This window comes from Lepidochelys olivacea, assembly GCF_965140295.1.
Source record: "Lepidochelys olivacea isolate rLepOli2 genome assembly, chromosome: 1".
Classification (NCBI taxonomy): domain Eukaryota; kingdom Metazoa; phylum Chordata; order Testudines; family Cheloniidae; genus Lepidochelys; species Lepidochelys olivacea.
Window position 1 is genome coordinate 214,627,921 of NC_140411.1, and position 23,909 is coordinate 214,651,829.

The 23,909-nt window shown below is 46.3% G+C and overlaps 1 protein-coding gene across 1 annotated transcript in view; it reads left to right on the forward strand.

Moving 5' to 3' along the window:
* Nucleotides 1-23,688, forward strand: part of LOC311514757 (scavenger receptor cysteine-rich domain-containing protein SCART1-like) — a gene marked incomplete at its 5' end in the record, with an annotated part of 83,608 nt that extends 59,920 nt beyond the window's left edge. Inside the window, 11 exon segments of the mRNA XM_084617450.1 lie at nucleotides 3,687-4,001; nucleotides 5,538-5,852; nucleotides 9,085-9,147; nucleotides 9,234-9,548; nucleotides 9,895-9,930; nucleotides 10,298-10,435; nucleotides 11,308-11,388; nucleotides 15,787-15,870; nucleotides 17,887-17,976; nucleotides 19,071-19,223; nucleotides 23,244-23,688. Coding sequence (XP_084473576.1) covers nucleotides 3,687-4,001; nucleotides 5,538-5,852; nucleotides 9,085-9,147; nucleotides 9,234-9,548; nucleotides 9,895-9,930; nucleotides 10,298-10,435; nucleotides 11,308-11,388; nucleotides 15,787-15,870; nucleotides 17,887-17,976; nucleotides 19,071-19,223; nucleotides 23,244-23,368 — 1,715 coding nt within the window. The 3' untranslated portion in view covers nucleotides 23,369-23,688.
* Nucleotides 23,689-23,909: the final 221 nt, after the last annotated feature.

Consider the following 23,909-nt stretch of genomic DNA (forward strand, 5'->3'; position numbering starts at 1 on the left):
CTGCGACTGGCCCAGGTCAGGTGCTACGAGGATACCAGAGCCTGGGCCCCAAGCCAAGCCCAAAGGTCTACACAGGAATTTTTAACCCTGCAGCCTGAGCCCCAGGAGCCTGAGTCAGCTGACCCAGGTCAGCTGCAGCCATATCACAAGTCTTTTATTCCAGTGTGGATGTAAGTCTGAGCTGCAGGGAGGCACCAGTCTCAGAGTGTGCTTCAGGAACTGGAGGAAGAAAGGCATTTCTGTGCCTAACTCGTGTGCAGAGTCCAATCTGGTAGACATGCTCAGAGGACATCTAACTCCATGTAGAACAGCAAAAAGGAGTGGGGGGAGGAAGGAAATAGAAAGGAGTGCCACTTTTATCCCAGTGGTTAACACACTCACCTAGGATATGGAAAGTCCCCTCTTTCCCTGATAAGGAGGAGGGATTTGAACAGAGATCTCCTGCCTCTAGGATGAGCACTCTAGGCAATAGAATAATTCTTTCTCTGCCCAATTATATTTATTTAATTAAAGTAGAACAATGTCAGTGGGAAAGAGACCCACATCAGGATGTCTCATAGCCCAGTGATGAGAGCCCTGTCCTGAGTGGTAGTAGATCCCTGGAAATAGACAGCCTTAACTCTGCCCTGTAATGACACCACACAATAACTTACATTTATGGTATTTGCTCTCCCAAAGTAGATTAAACAGATTTCTAAAGACACAGATTGTTTCATATTTTCCCCTCATGGTGTCAAGGGGGCAGGATCAGGTAGGGGTGCTCCTCAGAACTCGAGTGGGTCAGAAACCAGAATTCCCATTCCACAGGAAACTGGGAAAATTTTGATTTTTTCCTCCAAATTAAAATTAAAATTTGAAATTTCACACAAGCAAAAATTCCAAAATTTTGTTTCAGAAAAATTGAAACAACATTTTGTTTTGACCCCATTGCCTTGACTTTTATGTTTATTATAATTGTAATATGACATAATATAACATAAAAGTAGAAATGATAAAGCAGAAATTAAACATTTCAGCATTATTGAAACAATATGTTTTGATACTTTGATCTAAAACTTTGAAAAAATCAACACAATTGTTGCAATTTTGTCAAATCATCATTTTCAGATGGAAAATGTTTCTGTCTGAAAAATTCAACTAGTTCTTCTGAGAACCATACTGGGAACCTCTCTCCTCTCCCAGCTCTCCGATATGATGCCTCTATACATCCAGTCTAGAGTAGACAGCTTAGTTTCTTGTAGTTTTATCACATTGCACGAATGGGTGGCCAGTGACCCGGCCTTTGGGGGAGGCTAGCCCCCAGGCTCTCCCCTTGTGCCCAAGGCCCCGCCGCTCCCCTTGTGCCCCTCTTTCTCCCTCCCCTTGTGCCTAAGGACTTGCCCCTACTCTTCTTCTTCCCCTCCCCCACCCCCCCAGGAGCCCAAAGCACCCCACCGTGGCCCCCAGCCCTAGCACAAGGGGCCGGGGGGCAAGGCCCCAGCCCCAGAGTGTCAGGCTGTGTGGCTGCAGCGCCCCCAGCCCCAGTGCGCTGGGTAGCACGGCCCCAGCCCCAGCCACTCGGAGTCTCTGCAGGAGGCAGGCCAGCCAGCCCCAGCCACTCGGAGTCTCTGCAGGAGGCAGGCCAGCCAGCCCCAGCCAGCCTGGGCCAGACAGTGCACTGTGTACCACAGGAGAGGGCCTGGCCTGGGGGCAGATCGTGGGCTAGGCTGTTTGGGGAGGCACAGCTTCCCCCATCTTTGATACTTGTTGCCCATGATTGCAGTCTCATATCTGTTCTATTTACCTTTCTTGCCACTAGGTCTCTTTAACTTTTGCTCCTTCTCAGCTGATCCCAATGATTATATGTGTTTCATATTATTTTTTACCAGACATAGAATCATAGAATCATAGAATATCAGGGTTGGAAGGGACCCCAGAAGGTCATCTAGTCCAACCCCCTGCTTGAAGCAGGACCAATTCCCAGTTAAATCATCCCAGCCAGGGCTTTGTCAAGCCTGACCTTAAAAACCTCTAAGGAAGGAGATTCTACCACCTCCCTAGGTAACGCATTCCAGTGTTTCACTACCCTCCTAGTGAAAAAGTTTTTCCTAATATCCAACCTAAATCTCCCCCTCTGCAACTTGAGACCATTACTCCTCGTTCTGTCATCTGCTACCATTGAGAACAGTCTAGAGCCATCCTCTTTGGAACCCCCTTTCAGGTAGTTGAAAGCAGCTATCAAATCCCCCCTCTTTCTTCTCTTCTGCAGGCTAAACAATTCCAGCTCCCTCAGCCTCTCCTCATAAGTCATGTGTTCCAGACCCCTAATCATATTCACTTCCATTTTCCTGAACTGAATCTCATTTTGATTTCCTTACCCAAGGGCCATATTGCAGGGCTGGCCAAACTTACTGGCTCACCGAGCCAGATACAACGGTCTTTAGAAGTTCAAGAGCCGGAGCACACCTGCCAGGAGCCAGGGCTCGGGGCTTCAGTCCCACTCCTGCTGAAGCCCCGAGCCTCAGCAGGTGCACCCCACAGGACTGAAGTCCTGAGACCCTCCTCTCTGCTGGACAGAAGCTCCTACCCCACCACCACACTGCAAGGCAGAGGTCCGGAGCTCCCCCCGGCCCTGCACTGCCCCGGGTGTGGTAGGCAGAGAAGGGGGGATGGAGGGAACTTGCGAGCCATAATTTAATGGTATAAGAGCCGCATGTGGCTTGTGAGCCACAGTTTGGCCACCCCTGCCATATAGTGTCATCAGGATGTAAGCACAATTCTCCTTTGACTTTAGTGTGGATTTATATTTAGAAGTTAATGGTATATAATGGGGCTTTATATTTTTGCTTATGATTTCACACTTTTCAGTGTTCATAGTCTCTCCCAGTTTTGTATAATCTGAGACTTTTGCTATATATAACATATTGCCATTTTATCATTATATTTTGTGTTCATCCCTGTAGCTGATCACATCCTAGCCAAAATCATATCTAAGTCAGAATGCTGAATGCTGAAAACTTGATTTTGTGAGAAACTTTATCAAATGCTTTACTAAAATGCAGAGTTATTACATCTATTGTATTCTTATCATCCATTGATGTGATAGCTATTAAAAAGCAGTATAAGGTACTTAGCATGACCTGTTTGTAAATTTCAGCTGCTAATGGCTTATGGTTACATTGGATTCGGGATAGGAATATGAATTACAGGACAGTAGTAATCAGGATCACTTGTCTTTCTTACATAATTGTTAAAATAAATTGGTGCCATATTTGCTTTCCTCTAATCTTCTAGTACCTCCCAATTCTTCAGCACTTACAAACATAATTATTAGTACTTAAGCAAACTTGTGAGCTAATAATTCCTTGAATGCCCTCTAAACTTATTTTCAAATACATGTTTGAAAAGATTTGAGTTTTGAAGGCATGACTGATTCTGCAAATCCACAAACTCTCAGCTAGTTCTTTCTCCTAGGTAAATCTAGCATTCAGGATTAAGCCTTATTCCCTTATGCACTTTTAAGATCTCTTTACCATGCCTTAATCACTTTCTAACTCTGCAGACTTCTTCTCTTTATGTTTCATGTTAAAGACAGACTTTTAAAAGCATTTCAATATTTCAGCCATTGGAGCAGCATCATTGGTTTGCATGGAAGCTGTTCAGTTATCATTATATTACATATTACCCACTGGGATTCATCCTTGTAGGGAGCAGGCGGATCCGGCTGGTGAATGGGCCAGGTCGCTGTGCCGGGAGAGTGGAGATTCATTACAATGGTACTTGGGGAACAGTCTGTGATGATTCCTGGGACCTACCAGACTCCAATGTTGTTTGCAAACAACTGGGATGTGGACGCGCCATCAATGCAACTGTCTCTGCTCATTATGGGGAAGGATCCGGGCAGATCTGGCTGGATGATGTGAACTGCTCTGGGAACGAATCTGATCTCTGGGAGTGTCCTTCCCGGGGCTGGGGCCAGCACAACTGCAGACACAAAGAGGACGCAGGAGTTCTCTGCTCAGGTCTGTTCTGTGAATGATCTCATGAGTTTGGTTACTAGGGAATTTAATGAAGTATATGGGTGTTTGGGGAGAGAGATGAGGATAACAGAAAGTTTATCTCCCTTTCCATTTCTCTGTCTGTCTTTCTTCCTGACCTATCCACCTGCAATGGTCACCATTAAAAAGTCTACATTGACAACAGTTAATATCAAGGGGTACTGGAAATATTGTATTATTACCTTAGCTTTAGAACATGTATTAAATTCTGAATCTTGGGTACCATTGTGTGTAACTATTGGTGAATCATAGAATCACAGAATATCCGGGTTGGAAGGGACCTCAGGAGGTTATCTAGTCCAACCCCCTGCTCAAAGCAGGACCGATCCCCGACTAAATCATTCCAGCCAGGGCTTTGTCAAACCTGACCTTAAAAACTTCTAGGGAAGGAGATTCCACCACCTCCCTAGGTAATGCATTCCAGTGTTTCACCACCCTCCTAGTGAAAAAGCTTTTCCTAGTATCCAACCTAAATCTCCCCCACTGCAACTTGAGACCATTACTCCTTGTCCTGTCATCTGCTACCACTGAGAACAGTCTAGAGCCATCCTCTTTGGAACCCCCTTTCAGGTAGTTGAAAGCAGCTATCAAATCCCCCCTCATTCTTCTCTTCTGAAGACTAAACATCCCCAGTTCCCTCAGCCTCTCCTCATAAGTCATGTGTTCCAGTCCCCTAATAATTTTTGTTGCCCTCCGCTGGACTCTTTCCAATTTTTCCACATCCTTCTTGTAGTGTGGGGCCCAAAACTGGACACAGTACTCCAGATGAGGCCTCACCAATGTCGAATAGAGGGGAATGATCACGTCCCTCGATCTGCTGGCAATGCCCCTACTTATACATCCCAAAATGCCATTGGCCTTCTTGGCAACAAGGGCACACTGTTGACTCATATCCAACTTCTCGTCCTCTGTAACCCCTAGGTCCTTTTCTGCAGAACTGCTGCCGAGCCATTCGGTCCCTAGTCTGTAGCGGTGCATTGGATTCTTCCATCCTAAGTGCAGGACTCTGCACTTGTCCTTGCTGAACCTCATCAGATTTCTTTTGTCCCAATCCTCCAATTTGTCTAGGTCCCTCTGTATCCTATCCCTACCCTCCAGCGTATCTACCACTCCTCCCAGTTTAATGTCATCTGCAAATTTGCTGAGGGTGCAATCCACGCCATCCTCCAGATCATTTATGGAGATACTGAACAAAACCGGCCCCAGGACCGACCCCTGTGGCACTCCACTTGATACCGGCTGCCAACTAGACATGGAGCCATTGATCACTACGCGTTGAGCCCGACAATCTAGCCAGCTTTCTATCCACCAGAATGGTGTCTTTTAAATACCAATTCCATTGTTAATATGTCTGTCACTGGTCTCCATAAAAGTCTCTCTGACTTGAGAAATGAATCTTGCTTCTGTAGAAGAATTGTTAGCGATCTCAGGGATTCAGCCTTCAAACCACATTGTGTTTCAGAATCAGAAAATGTCACAGCCAACTGCATTTCCTTCTAGGGCTCATGGATCTGAGACTGGTGAATGGCAGTGCCTGTGCTGGGCGGCTGGAAGTTTTCTACAATGGGACATGGGGCAGTGTTTGCAACAGTCCCATGGATGCCGTCACCAGGGCACTTATATGCAAACATTTGAACTGCGGAGACAGTGGGATTCTTTTAAGAGACTTTACATATGGAATAGGCTCTGGCCCCACCTGGGTGGATGGCATTCGGTGCAATAAGCAGCACAGCTCCCTGTGGCAATGCCCGTCAGACCCATGGAATCAGCAGTCATGTAGTACCAGAGGACAAGAAACCCACATCTTTTGTGCAGGTAAATAGTAAACTATACTATATAAACTCTCAAACCACAAGTCTAACTCGCTGACAGGTTTTGATATAATTGTGGTATTTTTTATTTTCACTATATTTTATGAAATTCATAGTTATATTCTTTTAACATACTCAGCAATGGCACAAACTTATTTTCAGTTTCTGAAGTTATAGAGATAGGAATGTAGTCTGTTAATAACAAACATAGAAATCAATTATTAAAAAATACACATTATACAGCATGATCAGTTATGACCTAATCCAACACCCAGTGAAGTAATCAAATTGAAGTAATCAAATCATAGATTTTAAGGTCTGAAGAGCCTGTTAAAATAATCTAATATGGCAGGCCATAGAATATTAACCAGTAATTCCTGCATAGCCCAGTGGTTCCCAAACTTTAACAGCCCGCGAACCCCTTTCACTAAATTGTGAAATCTCGTGAACCCCCTCCTAAAAATGAATATTTCTAGGGATTTAAGTTGAAATTTCCTCCGCACTCTGCACTGCGTGGGGCTCCTGCTGCTGCACCCCCTTGACCACCCCAGTCAACTGAGCTCCACTGAGCTCGAGCTGCAGGTCCCGCTGACCGCCGGGTCTCAGGCTGCCAGCCCCAACTGCCCGGCCCTGCTCTCCCTGGGGCTCCGGCTGCCAGCCCCGCTCAGAGCACTGGGGTTCAGGGGGCTGGCTTTCCTGCTGATGGGGGCAGGGCTCAGGCTGCGAGCCCCAACTGCCCGGCCCCGCTCTCCCTGGGGCTCCGGCTGTCCCACCTGCTGCCTCCAATGCCCAGGGTCCTCTGGCCGCCATTAGTGAAATTTTTCTGGCAAAGCCCCTGTAATGTTCTGCAAACCCCCGGGGGTTCACAAACCCCACTGATCTAGCCTATACATTCTGGTTTAGCTACAGCATGTCTTTTAGAAAATCCTCCCATCTTGAATTAAATACTTCAAGTAATGGAGAAGCCACCTTGGTAAAATGTTTCAATGGTTAATTATGGTGACTGTTAAATAAACTGTTCTTTATTGCCAGTTTGAATTTATTTAGCTTCACCTTGCAGCCACTGGATCGTGTTAGGCTTTTGTGTACTAGATTAAAAAGCTTTCTGCTCTCAGAAATCTTCTCCTTATGTAGGTACATAAACACTATTAACAAATAAAGCCCTTCACTGCCATTGTTAGTAAGCAGTGTTTCATACTCCACTTCAGAGCTGCAAAAACTGGGATCAGAATCCTGCTGTCTACTGTGGCAAACTCAAGTGTCAGCCAAACAAGAACACTGCTTTCCAGAAAGCATTATTATCCCCATTTTATAGATAGAGAACAGATATAAAAACTGTCTCAAGGAGTCTGTAGTATAACCAGGAACTGGCTGCAAACCACTTGTGTTCTACGCCAATGCCTTAACCTCAAGACCACCTTTTTTACCTGTTGATTTCCATGGGTATTGGATCAGTCCCATAGTGAGACCCAGTAAGAGTTATCCACTAAATACTCCTGGGGAAATTCTGCACCACTGCGCAATGCAGAATTTTGCAGAAATTAATGTTATGTGTACAGAATTGCCTTTCCCCCCACAGAAATGGGCTGCAGTGCTGCTGGCCACCACTAGGGGCCGCTGGACCCAGCAGAGCCCAGCTCGCACATAGAAGACACTGCTGGGAGGAGGGGGAGGAAGGTAGAGAGTTCCCAACAGCTGCAGTTCCCAGCACACCCTGAGGGAAGGAGATGGTGGCATGCAGGAAACTCCACACAAGCTGGGGACCCAGCATGAGACTGTTTCTTCCTCTTGATCCCTGGGCTCTGAGGGGTAGGGGGCAGGTGTCTGGGCTGGGGGGGGCATGACTGAGCTCTGCGAGAGAGGGAGCAGGTATCTTGGCAAAGGGGGGGGCGCCGCGGCTGGGCTCCGGGGGCGGGAAGGTGTGGGAATCTGGGCCAGGGGGCCCCCGCATCTGGGCTCTGGGTGGGAGGGGGTTCGGGTCTCTGAGGGAGGCGAGGGGGCAGAGAAACAGGAACTGGGTTGTCATAGGAGTTTCTTTAACTCTCTACTCCTGGGGAATTTTTGTCTGTGTCTGTATTGTTACAGACATACTTGCTGACAGGTATTTTGAAATAAATTACCAAAATAATTGAAACTGGCATGATTATATAGTGTTATTTTGACAAATAAAATTTGCAGAATTTTAAAATATTGTGTACAGAATTTTTAACATTTTGGTGCAGAATTCCCCCAGGAGTAGACTAAAGAACATCAATAGTGTGCCTTTATGGTTAAAAATCTTCCTGGGAATAACAATCTGAGGTCTGGGCTGTGAAGTCCATTGATAGATCCGTGTCTGAAGCATTATTTATATCACTGTAACACCTAAAGTCCCCAAGGCCTCAATGCACCAGGCACTGTAAAAACACCGACTGAGAGAGGCACTGCCATATGGAGTTTACAGCTGAGACAGACAAGGCAGGTGAGAGGAGATGCAGAGGGACATGGAGATGAATTAACTTGGCCAAGATCACACAACAGATTGAAGGCAGAGACAAAGATAAAACACAGGTCTTTTAAGTCCTATTCTAGTGCCATAACCAGTGTCAATATACTGCCTCTCAGTGTGGGAAGGTACAGACCTGCAACTCCTACATAGCTCGTTCTGAGTATTAATATTCCTCTTCTATTGGTTCCTGCAGTGATGAAGGTGCGTTTCAATTCATGTGTCTGTTTACATTCCAGTCACTGTGCAGGGGATTCAGGGATGTTGTCTGAGTGGGGAGATGGAGTAGATTCCAGGCTGGTCTACACTAGAAAATTAAGTCGACCCTGCTAATTTGCGCCAGGGGAAATCCATGCCCCTGAGCGATGTCATTAAACCAACCTAAATGCCATGTAAACAGCACTAGGTCAGGGATGCGTATTACCTACACTGAGAACCCCTCCCTCCGGCATAGGTCGTGTGTACTCTGAAGTGGTGCAGCTGTGCCATTGTAGCATTTCAAGTGTAGACAAACCCTTAGATATACTGTCCTGCCAGTTACATAAAGACACGTGCATGCCAGCTGGGAACTGATCAAAGACTTCAAAATCCAGAGAAACACCAGAAGAGCTAATTATCCCAATTACCAGATTTTAGCTTTTGGCCAGTTTATAAAGTGCTGGTATTGGGGTTTGAAATACCAGTAAACCCTACTGTATCCTGCAGCACACATGCTGCCCAGTCCAGTCACCTCAGTGTTTTATCTCCATAGGTGGGAAAGGGAAACCATCTCAGAATCCATTTGCTGAATGCCCGAACTCTACAGACTGCACAGGTATCTCTGCCTCTCTGTGTCTCCTCCTCAGTCCCTAAGGACATTCCCAGCTGTCCCAGTAACATGTGAGGTTTCTGTATTTCCAGACCAGGAGAAGTTACGTGTCGTGGGAGGAGAGGACAGATGCTCGGGGAGAGTGGAGGTTTGGTACCGTGGCTCCTGGGGAACAGTCTGTGATGACTCCTGGGACATGGCAGATGCTAACGTTGTGTGTAAACAACTGGGCTGTGGATCTGCTGTATCTGCTCCGGGCGAGGCTGCATTCGGTGAGGGGACTGGTCCCATCTGGGTGGAGACGTTGAACTGCAGAGGGACAGAGTCATCTCTCTGGGACTGTCCTGCCAAGCCCTGGGGTGAGAGTAACTGTGGTCATAAGGAAGATGCTGCAGTGAATTGCTCAGGTGAGTGACAGGAGATGTTTCTGCTTTATTATATAATTTTTAAGGGGGAGCAGGTGTCACAGCAGCTGGGTCCCCATTCCTGCCCACAGACCAGGCCTCCTTTTTCCTTAAAAGACAGGATGTGTTGGGACTTTTTTTTATTCTAAAGTGCTAGGGCATCAGACCACGTTGCTTCCTTTATCCGGCACAGGCTAAGCCGCTAAGCCTGTGCTGCTGTGAGGAATATATTATGGGTGAAATGTAGGTGATGTGCAGAGCACATGGGGACTCAGAGGAACAATCACGTAACAGCATGTCATCACCCCCTCACTCCACACTCCAACTCTCCTTCCTTTTCCCCTTGCAGGCGTGACAGAGACAACAGCTTCACCGGCTACAACAGGTAACACATTCTCTTCCAAGCAAGGGTTAAATTTACTTACTGCCAGGCTCGCAGGGGAATGAGCTGGAACCTCCACCCTAAGAAAATGAGCTTCTTTACACAGAGTGTGAAATCTAAGGGTGAATGACACCCGGGTGGGAGCTGCAGGCTGTGCTGAGCAGGACAATTCCTGTCTATTGGTTCTAGCCCCCGGTGCAGGGCCCATGATTTAAACAGCAGCCTGTGAGCTGCCCCCATGGTGTACAGACTGGGTCCCAGGCCATTACCCTGCTTCCTAGGTGGTTCAATAATACACTGATGAGCTCCCCTGGGCCCCCCTGACTCTCACAGAATAATCTCTCCCTGTTGTATGTTCATTTCCACCCAGCTCCCCCACGCCGTCCTCTGACCGACAGTGGGAGAGTCACGGTGCCTGTTGTCGTCTGCATTATCCTGGGGGTCCTTCTCTGCCTGCTGTTAATCATTCTGGGTGCACAGGTGCAAAGGGCCAGGGCACAGCACAGAGGTAGGTCCTGATTAGTGTCACTGTCTGAAATGCCTCTGCAATAGCGGGGGAGCTGCAGGTGTGGAGAGGGGCATTGGCAGAACTATGAGGGGACCTCAGGTCTATGCTAAGTCCTGTCTTATTTAATATTGTCATTGATGATCTGGCTGTAGAAATGACCAGGAGAGCAATAACTCTTTCAGATGACACTAAGCTGGGGGCATTTGAGAGCAGTGGTGACAGAGAAATAATAAATAGGGGATTAGAAAGACTGTAAATATTGACAAAAAATAGAGATCACATTTGGGAAAGTACAAGAAAGTGCATGTGAGGGAGGACAGTGAACAGAGAGATTCAGTAGGAGGGAGGGTTTGAGGAAGAAGAAATGCTGGAAAAGAGCTTGGGTGATAATGGCCAAAAAATCAAAGACAATTCCAATATTTGGCACTTTTCATTTTTTAAAAAGTGCAAAGACATTTGCTAGTTAATGCCCACACAGTCCCTAGGCAGCATGTGTAGAAGTACTAAGTATATATATGTAAGTGCTATTTTGCTCATAGCTGTAAACACCAGTTTGGGAGAGAAATTATTTCAGGTGATACCAGGGAGAATAACAAAGATTTAATGAGATTAATGTACAATGGGAAAATTTTAGGCTAAATATGAGGAGAGACTTGTGACAGTGAACTAGCCCGTGGGAACCATCTTCAAAGGATTGTTGTGGAAAGGAACATGGTCTCCGTCGCCTTTCAAATGTAGACTGGACAGAGCATTAGGAATGTGCTGTAGGGATCAGTCCTGGACTGGCCCCAGGGCACAGGACTGGATGATCTAATAGGGTTTCCTATCTATAGTTTCTATGACCCTATGTAAACACTGTCCTTTTTTTTCAGGTGCCACAAGACCCTCAGATCCCGTGTATGAGGAGATTGATTATAACCTGATGGGAGAGAAGCAGATATTGGGTCACTCAGGTGTGTGTCTCATTCCTACTGAACTTTCCATCTTGAGACCGTGACCCACAGCTAGATATCCTCAGCCACCAGCTCTGTGAACCCTGGACTGCTGTGGGCGTTGGGCCTGTGAAGAGACCAGTTATTGAACTCATGTAGGTGCAGTGACAGATTAGAAACTGGGCCAACGGGGCCTGTGCCCAGGGTCCCCGGACAATTGCGGGGCTCTGGAAAAATCAGTGCTCCCACACCACGATCTGCTTTGCCTGCCTCTCCTGCCGGGGAACGGGATCAGGTACAGAGTTTGCCTCACTCCATATGCCTGCGTGGCACTCCTGCCAGGGAGGGGGGAAGCCCCCACAACCTGACCCCGCTTCTCGGCAGGAGCGCCAGGGGCAGAGGCAGCGGACTACTGATAGAAAGGGTGGGGAGGGGCTCCCACTTGCTCTGGCCCAGGGCCCCACAAAACAGTAATTTGCATCTGGTTAGGTGAGCCTCCTCCCCAGCAGACTCTGCTAGACCCCATTCTCAGGGCAGCCAGTCCCATCTGCCCATCCCGTAGCCTTGGAGTGTAACTAATTGTGGGTCAGGAAAGTGACTGTCTCTGGGGCCAGGCTACAGCATCATTTGAAAACTGCTGGAGCAATGTGGGGGTGTCAACAAGGGGGGGTGTCAGGGTCCCCCCTCTCCACTCTGCACTCTGGGGTAAAGATGTGGGGACCTGCAAGAAAGACCCCCTAAGATTATATTCTACCAGTTTAGGTTAAAACTTCTCCAAGGCACAAATTTCTTTCCTTGTCCTTAGACGGTATATTGCTGCCACCACCAAGTGATTTACACAAAAATTCAGGGAAGGGTCACTTGGAATCCCTATCCCCTCGCCATATATCCCCCAATCCCCTTCACTCCCTTTCCTGGGGAGGCTTGAGACTAAAATACCAACCAGTTGCCTTAGCAAAGTGAGCTCAACCAGACCCTTTGTCTTTAGGACCCTGAAATCAATCAGGTTCTTAAAAGAAGAACTTTTATTATAAAGAAAAAAGTAAAAGAATCACACCTGCAAAATCAGGATGGAAGGTAGCTTTATAGGGTAATAAAAAGATTGAAAACACAGAGGATTCCCTTCTGGGGTCAGCTTCACAGTTACAAAAACAGGAATGAAACTACCTATGTAGCATAGGGAAATTCACAAGCCAAAACAAGAAATAACCTAACGCATTTCCTTGCACTACTTACATTTTCTGTGGTTTTAGATGGATTATTCCAGGTATATGTTTCAGAAGATATTGTACCTTCTTGGCTTCTCCCTCCATCTGGAGAAGGAACAACATACAGAACAACAAACAAATCCTTCCCCCCTAGATTTGACAGGTTTCAGAGTAGCAGCCGTGTTAGTCTGTATCCTCAAAAAGAAAAGGAGTACTTGTGGCACCTTAGAGACTAACAAATTTATTTGAGCATAAGCTTTCATGAGCTACAGCTCACTTCATCAGATTTGAAAGTATCTTCTTTTCTTATTGGTCCTTCTGGTCAGGTGCCAGCTAGGTTATTTGAACTGTTTAACCCTTTACAGGTAAGGCAATCCAGTACAGCTGCCAAGGAGAGATTTTATGATACTTCATAATAAAGATTGCTACCCTTCCCCCTATATTCAGGACAGGGAGAGGGAGTATTTTTCTTTAAGAAGTGGTGTTACCTGTACAATTTATGACTCCGCCCCTACCCTCCCTTGTGGGTACTCAGGGCATAATATAGGGCTCCCCCCATCCTCATGGGTACTCAGGGCATAAGGGACCCAACTTTATCCTTCTGTGGGCTCAAGACTCTACCCCTCTGTTGGCTCAGGGCTAACACCCATTCCAGATGGATTCAGGACACAGTAAATATCCTTAAACATGTACAAGTATTTATTAACAATTAGCAACAAATCAACAAAATACACACACCAAGCATCTTATGCTCACCACTCCCAATAAAACAGATGGACGTCTCCTGATGGCCAGTCAGGGTCGTGTTGTTTGTGCTCTGGCTTCTGCACAGTCTTGTCCTGCAGGGTTAAAAAGTCCTAGCAGCTTTGGTCTTGAGCTGTATCCTAGAGTTCATAGAATCATAGAATCATAGAATCATAGAATATCAGGGTTGGAAGGGACCCCAGAAGGTCATCTAGTCCAACCCCCTGCTCAAAGCAGGACCAATTCCCAGTTAAATCATCCCAGCCAGGGCTTTGTCAAGCCTGACCTTAAAAACCTCTAAGGAAGGAGATTCTACAACCTCCCTAGGTAACGCATTCCAGTGTTTCACCACCCTCTTAGTGAAAAAGTTTTTCCTAATATCCAATCTAAACCTCCCCCACTGCAACTTGAGACCATTACTCCTCGTTCTGTCATCTGCTACCATTGAGAACAACCTAGAGCCATCCTCTTTGGAACCCCCTTTCAGGTAGTTGAAAGCAGCTATCAAATCCCCCCTCATTCTTCTCTTCTGCAGGCTAAACAATCCCTGCTCCCTCAGCCTCTCCTCATAACTCATGTGTTCCAGTCCCCTAATAATTTTTGTTGCCCTTCGCTGGACTCTCTCCAATTTATCCACATCCTTCTTGTAGTGTGGGGCCCAAAACTGGACACAGTACTCCAGATGAGGCCTCACCAATGTCGAATAGAGGGGAACGATCACGTCCCTCGATCTGCTCGCTATGCCCCTACTTATACATCCCAAAATGCCATTGGCCTTCTTGGCAACAAGGGCACACTGCTGACTCATATCCAGCTTCTCGTCCACTGTCACCCCTAGGTCCTTTTCCGCAGAACTGCTGCCTAGCCATTCGGTCCCTAGTCTGTAGCTGTGCATTGGGTTCTTCCGTCCTAAGTGCAGGACCCTGCACTTATCCTTATTGAACCTCATCAGATTTCTTTTGGCCCAATCCTCCAATTTGTCTAGGTCTTTCTGTATTCTATCCCTCCCCTCCAGCGTATCTACCACTCCTCCCAGTTTAGTATCATCCGCAAATTTGCTGAGAGTGCAATCCACCCCATCCTCCAGATCATTTATGAAGATATTGAACAAAACTGGCCCCAGGACCGACCCTTGGGGTACTCCACTAGATACCGGCTGCCAACTAGATATGGAGCCATTGATCACTACCCGTTGAGCCCGACAATCTAGCCAGCTTTCTACCCACCTTGTAGTGCATTCATCCAGCCCATACTTCCTTAACTTGCTGACAAGAATACTGTGGGAGACCGTGTCAAAAGCTTTGCTAAAGTCAAGAAACAATACATCCACTGCTTTCCCTTCATCCACAGAACCAGTAATCTCATCATAAAAGGCAATTAGATTAGTCAGGCATGACCTTCCCTTGGTGAATCCATGCTGGCTGTTCCTGATCACTTTCCTCTCATGCAAGTGCTTCAGGATTGATTCTTTGAGTTAAGTTCCAACAAGCTTGTCTTTTGACCCTCATTATGTAATTAAAATAAGGATTTCTCTTATCTATACCTTAACCAATTATTTTACTTAAAACATAGCTATGTAAAAACACTAACCAATCATTTGCACTATATGGGGATTCACACAAGCGAGCATGTGCACTATTTCATGAAATAACAAAACTAGCTTTGGTCGTTGTGTCAGTTTCTTTACTGAAAGCTGAAAGTAGTGTCTGCTGACTATTTAGGTGTATTTTTAATGCGGCTAGCTTGTTTTTCCTTAATTCTGATTCAGAAAGGTATTTAGATGAAAATTTATTGTGATTCGTTTCATAATGACTTTTCAAGTTGCTTGCTTTGTAATGAGCGAGCGATGCATTGCGGATAAGGCCCAGGGGTTTGCCACCTTTAATAGTGAATCAAAATCTTCCTCCCAATCTGATTTAAAACTTTGGTTTTCTTCTTCATACTTGTGTTTCTTACAATCTGAAGATGTCATTGTTATCCACGAAATTAACATAGGGTTAAAACTTAAATCTAAAACTATTGAAATGTGACATATGAACAGTTAACACAGCCTGTATTCTGCAGAATGCAGGGAGATCACAAACACCCGAAGTCAACGCAGCACAACTTTTGAATACAGAATGATGCAATTTCCGGACATAATGCACATATGAGTGAGAGCTTCTCTTTCTGTGAATCTCACTCTCACACTATCGGGTTCACTCAGTAGGAGAGAAAACCAATTTTGAAATTCTTTCACTGATTTGTATAGCTTTTTAAAAAAACTGGTGTTAATATTAATTTTAACCACAACTTGTGTTAGACCGTAGTTTCTTCACGGGTTGCACTTCAACTGTAGAAGAGCCTTGGTCTGGGTATGCCTGGAATATACTGATGCTGTAAATCCTGCTCTAGGACCCGAGTGCATCAGCCAGCGGTCAGTTTAGCTGCTCTCACTTTGATAACATCTCATTTGTTGTCTCTCCAGTCTCCTATGCAGAGGATTCAGTGACGAAGCTGCAGTATTACACCGGGGACAGTAAGGGGGAAAACGATTCTGGATCAGAACAAGGTAATGGGGTAAGGTGGCATACAAAGACTCAAATCTGGGTGGAGAATTTAATTTCCACAGCATTTTCTGTAAAAGCTGTCATTTCCCCTCACTCGATTTCATGGCCCAGCACTGATTGTATCCCTTCTGATGGGATCAGATTTAACCAGACTTTCAAAGATTTCTGATGAACCCTGTAATGGAAATATGTGATCAAATCCTGGCTCTTCCTGTGTGCAGTTCATGGTACCCTCCCCCACAGGAGGAGCTGCAAGGAATGGGGCCCAGAAATATTTGCTTGCAATGGAAGAATCTGAATTTCACATCTGGCACCGAGCATTAAACAAAACGCTAATCTGTTCCCATGGTCTTACCCACCTGCTTCCATGGCATGAACACAAGCCCGAATCACAATCTAGCCCATATAATCTTAGAGATTTTACACCATGTTTATATAGTCCAGTTGGATTCACAAAGGTCAGTTCTAGTGCAGCAGCTACTGTCTTCCAGTCAGTGTGTCCAGTGTTAGCTTAGCACCAACACAGATCCAGATCCCATGGAAGGGCTTGACAACATTGCTATTGGATTCACTGGGGATGGGCCCCAAACTATTTATGAGAAAGTAAAGGTTGCTGTGACACTGCACCCCATATTCTTCATTGTGATATTATAATATGATTATGGAATAATTATGAAACATTTTGTACAAGACAGGTCATGTAAGGTGTCATTGGAAAAGTTATGATTTGCTGAATATGATTATCCTATTTGTATGCATGTATCATTTTTGTATCTGAAGTTATAAATATTGACTATGGATCTGTATTGGGCTTACTCTGGAACACACCTACAGCCAGCCTTTCAGGTACTATAATGAAGAAGGCAGACAGTGCCAATGGCTCATCAACAAAGACAATGGGCTGTGGAATAGCTTAAACTTCCTGAGAACGCTCCAGACAGCCTGTAAGTAATGGCTGCTATGACTCAGCAAGGTATGCAAGGGCATGTGACCAAGCCACATGACTCTGAACTCCATTTTGGGATGTCTGTATTTTTCCACAAACTGGCCTGGGAACCAAGATTAAAACATATGGTCCTGCCATATGCTAAATCTATATAAGGCAAGAAGTGACATCATCCATGGTTCTTCACTCCCGACACAAGAAGACTCCTAAAGGAACAAAAGACTGAACTGGGGGAAGTGCTGAACCCAGGCTAAAGGGATTTCTAGCCTGTGTATGAAAACCTTGGGATTCCTAGCTGTAAAGCAAATGCAGCTTTTACCTTGAGAATCTGCAAGCCTGCTTGTATCATCAGTCAGGATGAGAAATTAAGTCAAATCCTATCCTTCTAGTATGCATTTTTGTTTATTTGCTAGGTAATTTGATTTGATCTGTTTGTTATCATGTATAATCACTTAAAATCTATCTTTTGTAGTTAGTAAACTTGTTTTTTCTTTATCTAAATGAGTGAGTTGGAATGAAATGCTTGGAAATGTAAGCTCAAGGAGCAAAGGCTGTTGCATTTCCTGTGCACATTGAGGGGGAGGCAAACTGGATAATAAATTCATAGTGGCCGGGGTTTGAACCAGGGCAGGGTGGTACAGCTCTGGGGTCCTGGACTGGGAAGCTGGGAGTTGTTTTGGCTGTAGCCTCTCTATTGTTGGTTCATACAGTGGCTGGTCAGAGAGCCTGCATGTAACTGCAGCTGGGTGTGATGCTGGTCAAAGTGTAGGTCTGGGAGTGGGTCTGCAGCTTGTCACAGCAACACAGTGTGAGAGGCAGGTGAGTCAGAGGGCTCAGTGGTACCCCAGTTCCAGGTGGCACTCCAGGGGGAACCTGTCACAGTGACACCACTCCTAGTTCGCAGAATGTCCATGACTTTCCCTTTTCTCCTTGATCACCCTGTGACTTCTCCTACAAACACCATAATAAACAGCCTGGACTCCAATGCAACAGGCACTTAATGGGGAACTAGAAACCTGCTCAGGAACTGGGTGTGTTCAGAGGGAGCTGAGTGTTGTGTTTGCTTTTCCAGAAGGCGCTTCCCCTGGGGGGTCTCAGTTGGATTACGATAACGTGGAGGAGCCTGCATTGAATGATGACCCCCAGACTCCAGACGACCAAGGTGAGGAGTGAATCTGCCTTCTGGGAGCAGCATTATCCCAGGAAAAAGTTAATAATATTGTCTTTGTAGACACAAAAATTGTGCTTTATGGGTTTGCTCTTGTAAGGTGCTGAGCATCTTCAGTCCTGCTGCGATCAGTGGGAGCTCAGAGTGCTCAGCACTTCACAGGATCAAGCCTTCTGCAAGCAGCTGTTTGACAAACTCTTCTCCCATAAAGCATGGCTGTGTGCAACGGTTTAGTCCAGAGATGCACTGAGAGGACCAAGAAGTAGCAAAGCATGTGGTGCCACAGGTCAGAATAGAGGCACATTAGCCAACCAGTGTGACTCTAGAAGAAGGTTGTTCTCCCCCTGCCCACACTGCCCGATCCCAGTCACTGATCCCTGGCCCTCACTTTCACGTGCACTAACATTACTCACAATATTAGGGGACAATCTCTCTGGGCACAGCCCTCTGCTCTGCAGTAACGGTCCCTCTCCACCATTCCTGCCTTTGCTGGGTCCACTGATCTAGATGTGAGTTTCACATGCACTGTGATATGTGAAGGGATGTACAGATTTCACACACAGACCCATATCTTGTCCTGAACTGGTGGCACAGCTTCCAGAGGCTGCAGATCGAAGGGTGGTTTATGGGCCAGACTAGTTCAGGGAAATGGAACAAAACAAGATTTTAATCATAATTGAAAATTTAGGAAGTGGGTGATAAACAGATCAAATTAAAGTGTCATTTATCTGTTACTAATTACTAATTGATATATAATTAGTATAATAACAAATTACAGTGCAGAAATCTTCCTCTGACATAGACCCTACCCCCACCCACCTCTTTCCAGATCTCCCACATCCCCACCTGGGTTTCTGCTTTAGGTTCCATCCAGCAATTTACAGACACATCAAGTCCTTAAAATGTGTCAGATAAATGTGACCTGTATAAAATTCCTCTGACACTGAGGTTGCGAGGGGAGAAGGGTACTTATGATCTCTTATCATTGTGGGAGTGTCAGTACCTCGGGGCTCTTCCTACCTCGTGTATAATTTATTTCTCTATTCAGTGGAAGGTCTCTTCTCATTACCATTAATTCTCTGTTTCAGAGGGCCCTGCCTTGCCTGGAGATGTCCCAGGGGATAGTTATGATGATATCAGAGAAGTTTCTGACCCTGAAGATGATTCTGGTTCAGGGCAGTGTGCCCCAGAAGTTACTTGGGCCCCTGGAGAGAGTGACAGGAACAGGGATTCATGGAGGGGTGAGTGGGGGAAAAGCCCTGTTGCAATTCTTGCAGTTTGATTGCTAGTCTCATTATGGCTTGGTATACACTACAGAGTTAGGTCAATGTAAGGCAGCTTACGTCGACCTAATTATGACACTACACACTACAGCCTTGCTCCTGCTGATGTAAGTGCTCTACTACACCAACATAATAACTCCACCTCCATGAGAGGCATGGGGCTTATGTAAGTGCAGTTAGAGTGATGCAATGTCTGTGTAGACACTGCCTCAAGTACATCAGCTGATGGCTGTCATTCCTGTCAATTTCATGGCTCCATGCTAGACAAAATTGACAAAAAAAAACTGGGTTGGGAGCTCCCTGCTCCCAGCCAGGCTACACTCGCCCTGTTCCCTACTCCGAGCTGGGTGGTGCCTGACAAGCTCCCCCGCTCCCTTCTCCCAGCCGCGCTGCACCTGCCTGGCTCCCCACTCCCAGCTGGGCTGCTGCCTGGGCTCCCAGGAGCCACCTGGACAACAGGCACAGAGCTCCCCGCCAGGAGCCCAGGGGGCCAGCCACACTTCTGGAAGCAGGGAGTGGGGATCTGGCTCCCAACAGAGGGAAGCCAAGAGATATGGGGCAACCAGGCTCCTCAGCCCCCCACACTGCCCGTCTTAAGTTTGTGGAAGAGCTCCTGGTGAGGACCCACACGATGGGCAGAAGGAGGACAGCGTATACATAAACCATCGCAGTAATTACTGCGGTGGCGTAAGTGACCTAAGATAGGCCAGCTTAAATTTCTAGTGTAGACTTGCCCGATATTTGGTAAAAGATGCAGCTCCTAGACTTAGATGGTTACATGATAATCTCAGCTTTCAGTTTAGAAAAGGAAGTTTTCTAGCCCTCATGGTTGCAGAAAGAAGCCTCAAATTGTTAGGGGGTTTATTCCTTCACCCGCTTCCTTCCCTGGTCCTTCTCGCATGACAGAGAGCAACAATACCTGAAGTCCAAAGGTGCAAACAATTCGATGTTTATTGGGGTGAACTTCCAGCAAGCATGATTCCAGTTTCCTTCCTTAGTGTCCTCCTTCCCAGCTCTGACACCACAGAGCCTTACACCTGTGTCCTTGTTCCCATTCCTGCCCTTAGCCAAACATGATTCCAATTTCCTTACCCCCATTCCCTGTTCCCATCTCCCCCTTTAGCAAAACATGATTCCAATTTCCTTACCCACATTCCCTGTTCCCATCTCCCCCTTTAGCAAAACATGATTCCAATTTCCTTACCCACATTCCCTGTTCCCATCACCCCCTTTAGCAAAACATGATTCCAATTTCCTTACCCACATTCCCTGTTCCCATCTCCCCCTTTAGCAAAACATGACTCCAATTTCCTTACCCACATTCCCTGTTCCCATCTCCCCCTTCAGCAAAACATGACTCCAATTTCCTTACCCACATTCCCTGTTCCCATTTTCCCCACACACCCACCCACTCACTTCCTGATAGACTGCAGTAAAACTTATAGTAAAACTTGAGTTCTGCTTTGCTATACCTTAACCAATCATTTTCCTGAAATTTAACTAACCAATCCTAACATATTGTAACATGATTATGTAACCAATTATATCCCACCACCTTAATTAGTTTACACCCAGCAAAATTAATTATACAGCAGACAGGAACAATCACAGAACCAGACAGAGATTATACAGACAAACAATAGCAAAGTGGGAACTATAATGACAAGACAATACAGAAGTGAGGATTTCACATCCTAGCTATTGATAAGTGAGTTCTTGCCAGACAGGATGCTATCAAACTAAGTTTCCTTTTACATTTTCTAGGCACTTCCCTTTTTCTGGAGGTGATAGGCACTATCAGGACAGGATTGTATTCCTAACAGCCCCATAGCACCTTATTTCAATGTGACTAGTTTGGAATGTGAGGATGTGACTGTTCGCTTCCTAGCTTATGGCTGCCTCTGCTGCTTAGCCAAAGGCCTTAGCCTAAGCACAGGGCCTCAGACTGTCACAGTAAGAGAAGGACCTTACACCGGCAGACAGTGATTTTGATTCTTTCTTTTATACCTCTAGAACTAGCCAAGTGATAAGACTACACCTAAATTCTTAAAGTACAGGCCTTTGCAGACAGGCCTGAATATCTATATCCTAACACAAATCATGAACCAAGTTTAACCTAAAGGCTTAGGAACCAGAAGACAAACAGAAACCAAAAGGAAACCAAAATGTTTTTTTAATCTCAAGATTTTTAAGCCAATCTCATGATATGTGAGGTCTTACTCCTGATTTCCAAACACTTGGAGATGGCAGTGCTGGAAATGTCCATGTTTCCCCGTGACCCACAGGAACAATCTCCAGGTGGGAATGTGGGTTATGCAGCAAGGAAGTGACGCTGGCCAAAACGATGGCTGTGAGGAATCTTCTCTCCTTGTCTCTGTGTGTGGACACATTTGAGATAAAAATTGCAGAAAACGTTGCTGGGCCTATGTATTGGGAGCAAATAACCTGGGACAGCCTCTATTGACCACTAGAGGTCACTGTCACTTCACTAAAATACAGCTATTGTTAAACTAATCTTCTCAGCTGTATCCGACTCTGACTTCTGCTAAACACTTTTAAATGGACTGAAATACATAATGATTCCTAGATAAGGCCCTAATCCTGCAAACACTGGAGCCCACTTGTCACTCTCATCATATGAATATTCTCACTGACTCAAGGGTGGCACCAGCCTCTTCCTGGTGAGGGGACTGAGGTGGGCCAGACAGAAAACGCTGCGCGCGGGGGGGTGGATGGGGTCTGTGCTCCTCCTCACCATGGGGTCCCACCCCTCTCTGTTGCCCTGCCCCCGGGCCAGGTTGCAGGCTGGAAGCCAGAGCCAGCCAGTGCCAGGCACTGGCTGATTGCAGCCGTTAAAAGCTGTCCAGGCAGGGAGACCTGGCTCCCGGCTAACAGAGCCCTTGGGAGGCGGGGCCCAGGAGCCTGGGCCAGAGCAGGTCAGTCTAGGCCACTGTGGGGAGCTCCAGACTGTCCACCTGCCCTGGATGGCTCATCTCGGCAGGCAGGGACATGGGCTGGGGGCTGCTGTTGGGCACCCCGGCAGCCCACCTGGGCTTACTTCTCTGCTGCTGCTGGAGCTGGGCACCCAGCCAGAAGCTGCCACTCTCTCCACTCTGCCTTCAGAGATAGTTGACTGGAGAGTGGCAGCTGCTACTGGGTGGCTATGGGGATGCTAAGATAAATTTTGGGGTGGATATAGCCTCTGCAAGCCCCATCCTAGTGCCAACTTCAGTGGGACTGTCCAGATCAGCAAAGTTACATGAGTCTATTTGCAGGATCAGGACCTGAGTGTCTTTTCTCCAAACAAGGTGGCAGTGCCCTGGATGGTAACGGGAAGAGGAGGGCCCTGAGATGGGGTTAGTTAGTGGCCTGGCTTCAGGTTTGAAACCATGCTCTTCAATATGCAAATGGCTCCATTAGCATTGTACCAGAGCACCTCACAGTCTGAGGCTGGGGGCTGAGCTTCCACTTTGTACCTCAGAGGAAAGTGTGTTGGGATGAAATGTGCATTTCATTGTACTTGATGGGAATAACATGTAAACATGTATTGTGTGGGCAGGATGAACTCTATGACATCCTCCCCTTTTGTGTTACTTGCCTTTGCATGTCCCCTGGGGTAGGGACCCTGCCCTGCTCCTCCCCCCACCCAGGTCTCACCTGGCACATGTCCCCTTAGGGACTATGCCAGCTATCAGGAGTTAGAGCAGTCCCTACTGAATCATCAGGAAGGTGTCATCAAGTCACTGACATCCCCACACTTCTGCACCCGGCAGATCTCAGCATGGAGAGAATCTACTCCCAGATGTTTTCTTTGTGGAACAGAATGACATAATGAATTAAACCTGTCAGGATCCCAATCAGAGGAACAGAGGGGATAATTCACAGCCCATACTATAGGCTGCTCACCCATGTTAGGTGAGTGCCCATGGGTGTAGAATAGATATATTGGCTGTAATGTGCATCCTTTGATATTTTCAGATTGGAATCTGCACTCCCTAAGAAGTGAAGGGGCCTCGGGGACTGAGAGAGATGGCCCATTCCCGCCTCCTGGAGACCCGGGTTATGATGATGTTGAAGCTGTCGTCCCTAAGACATCAACATAAGAATGATTGAGTTCCAATCAAATATCCTGTGAGGATGTAAATGCTGTATGATTAGACTCTTTCTCTTCTAAATGCTAACTGGGCATGGGGGCATCAGAGATAGTCCCTGCCACGGATCTAGTTCAGTCACCTTTTATATTGGGGTTTTATGTAGTTGCAAGAAATATAAGTGTGACTGAGACGGGGTCTGTGATTTTTCCCTGTAATTTCTCATTGATCAGATTGCCTGGATCTTGTCCTGCTTTTTTATTCCTAATATTTCTTCATTGTGAATTTCTGCTTTTTCATATTGAATCCTTTTAAAAAGTTGATTCCAGGAATGATGCTTCTCTCCCAAGGTGCACAAGGGATCATAAGGGAGTGAGATGGAGTCTGAACCACCAAAAAATAATAATTGCAAAATGTCACCTCTCGGTATTGCAGGTTGTTCAATAGGGTGTTGGATGGAGAATGAACGTTCCGTCAGTCGTGTGGTAATGATTAAAAACCCAGGAACAGAATAATCCTAACTCCAGAGATGGCCCCTAACCGCCATCCAAAC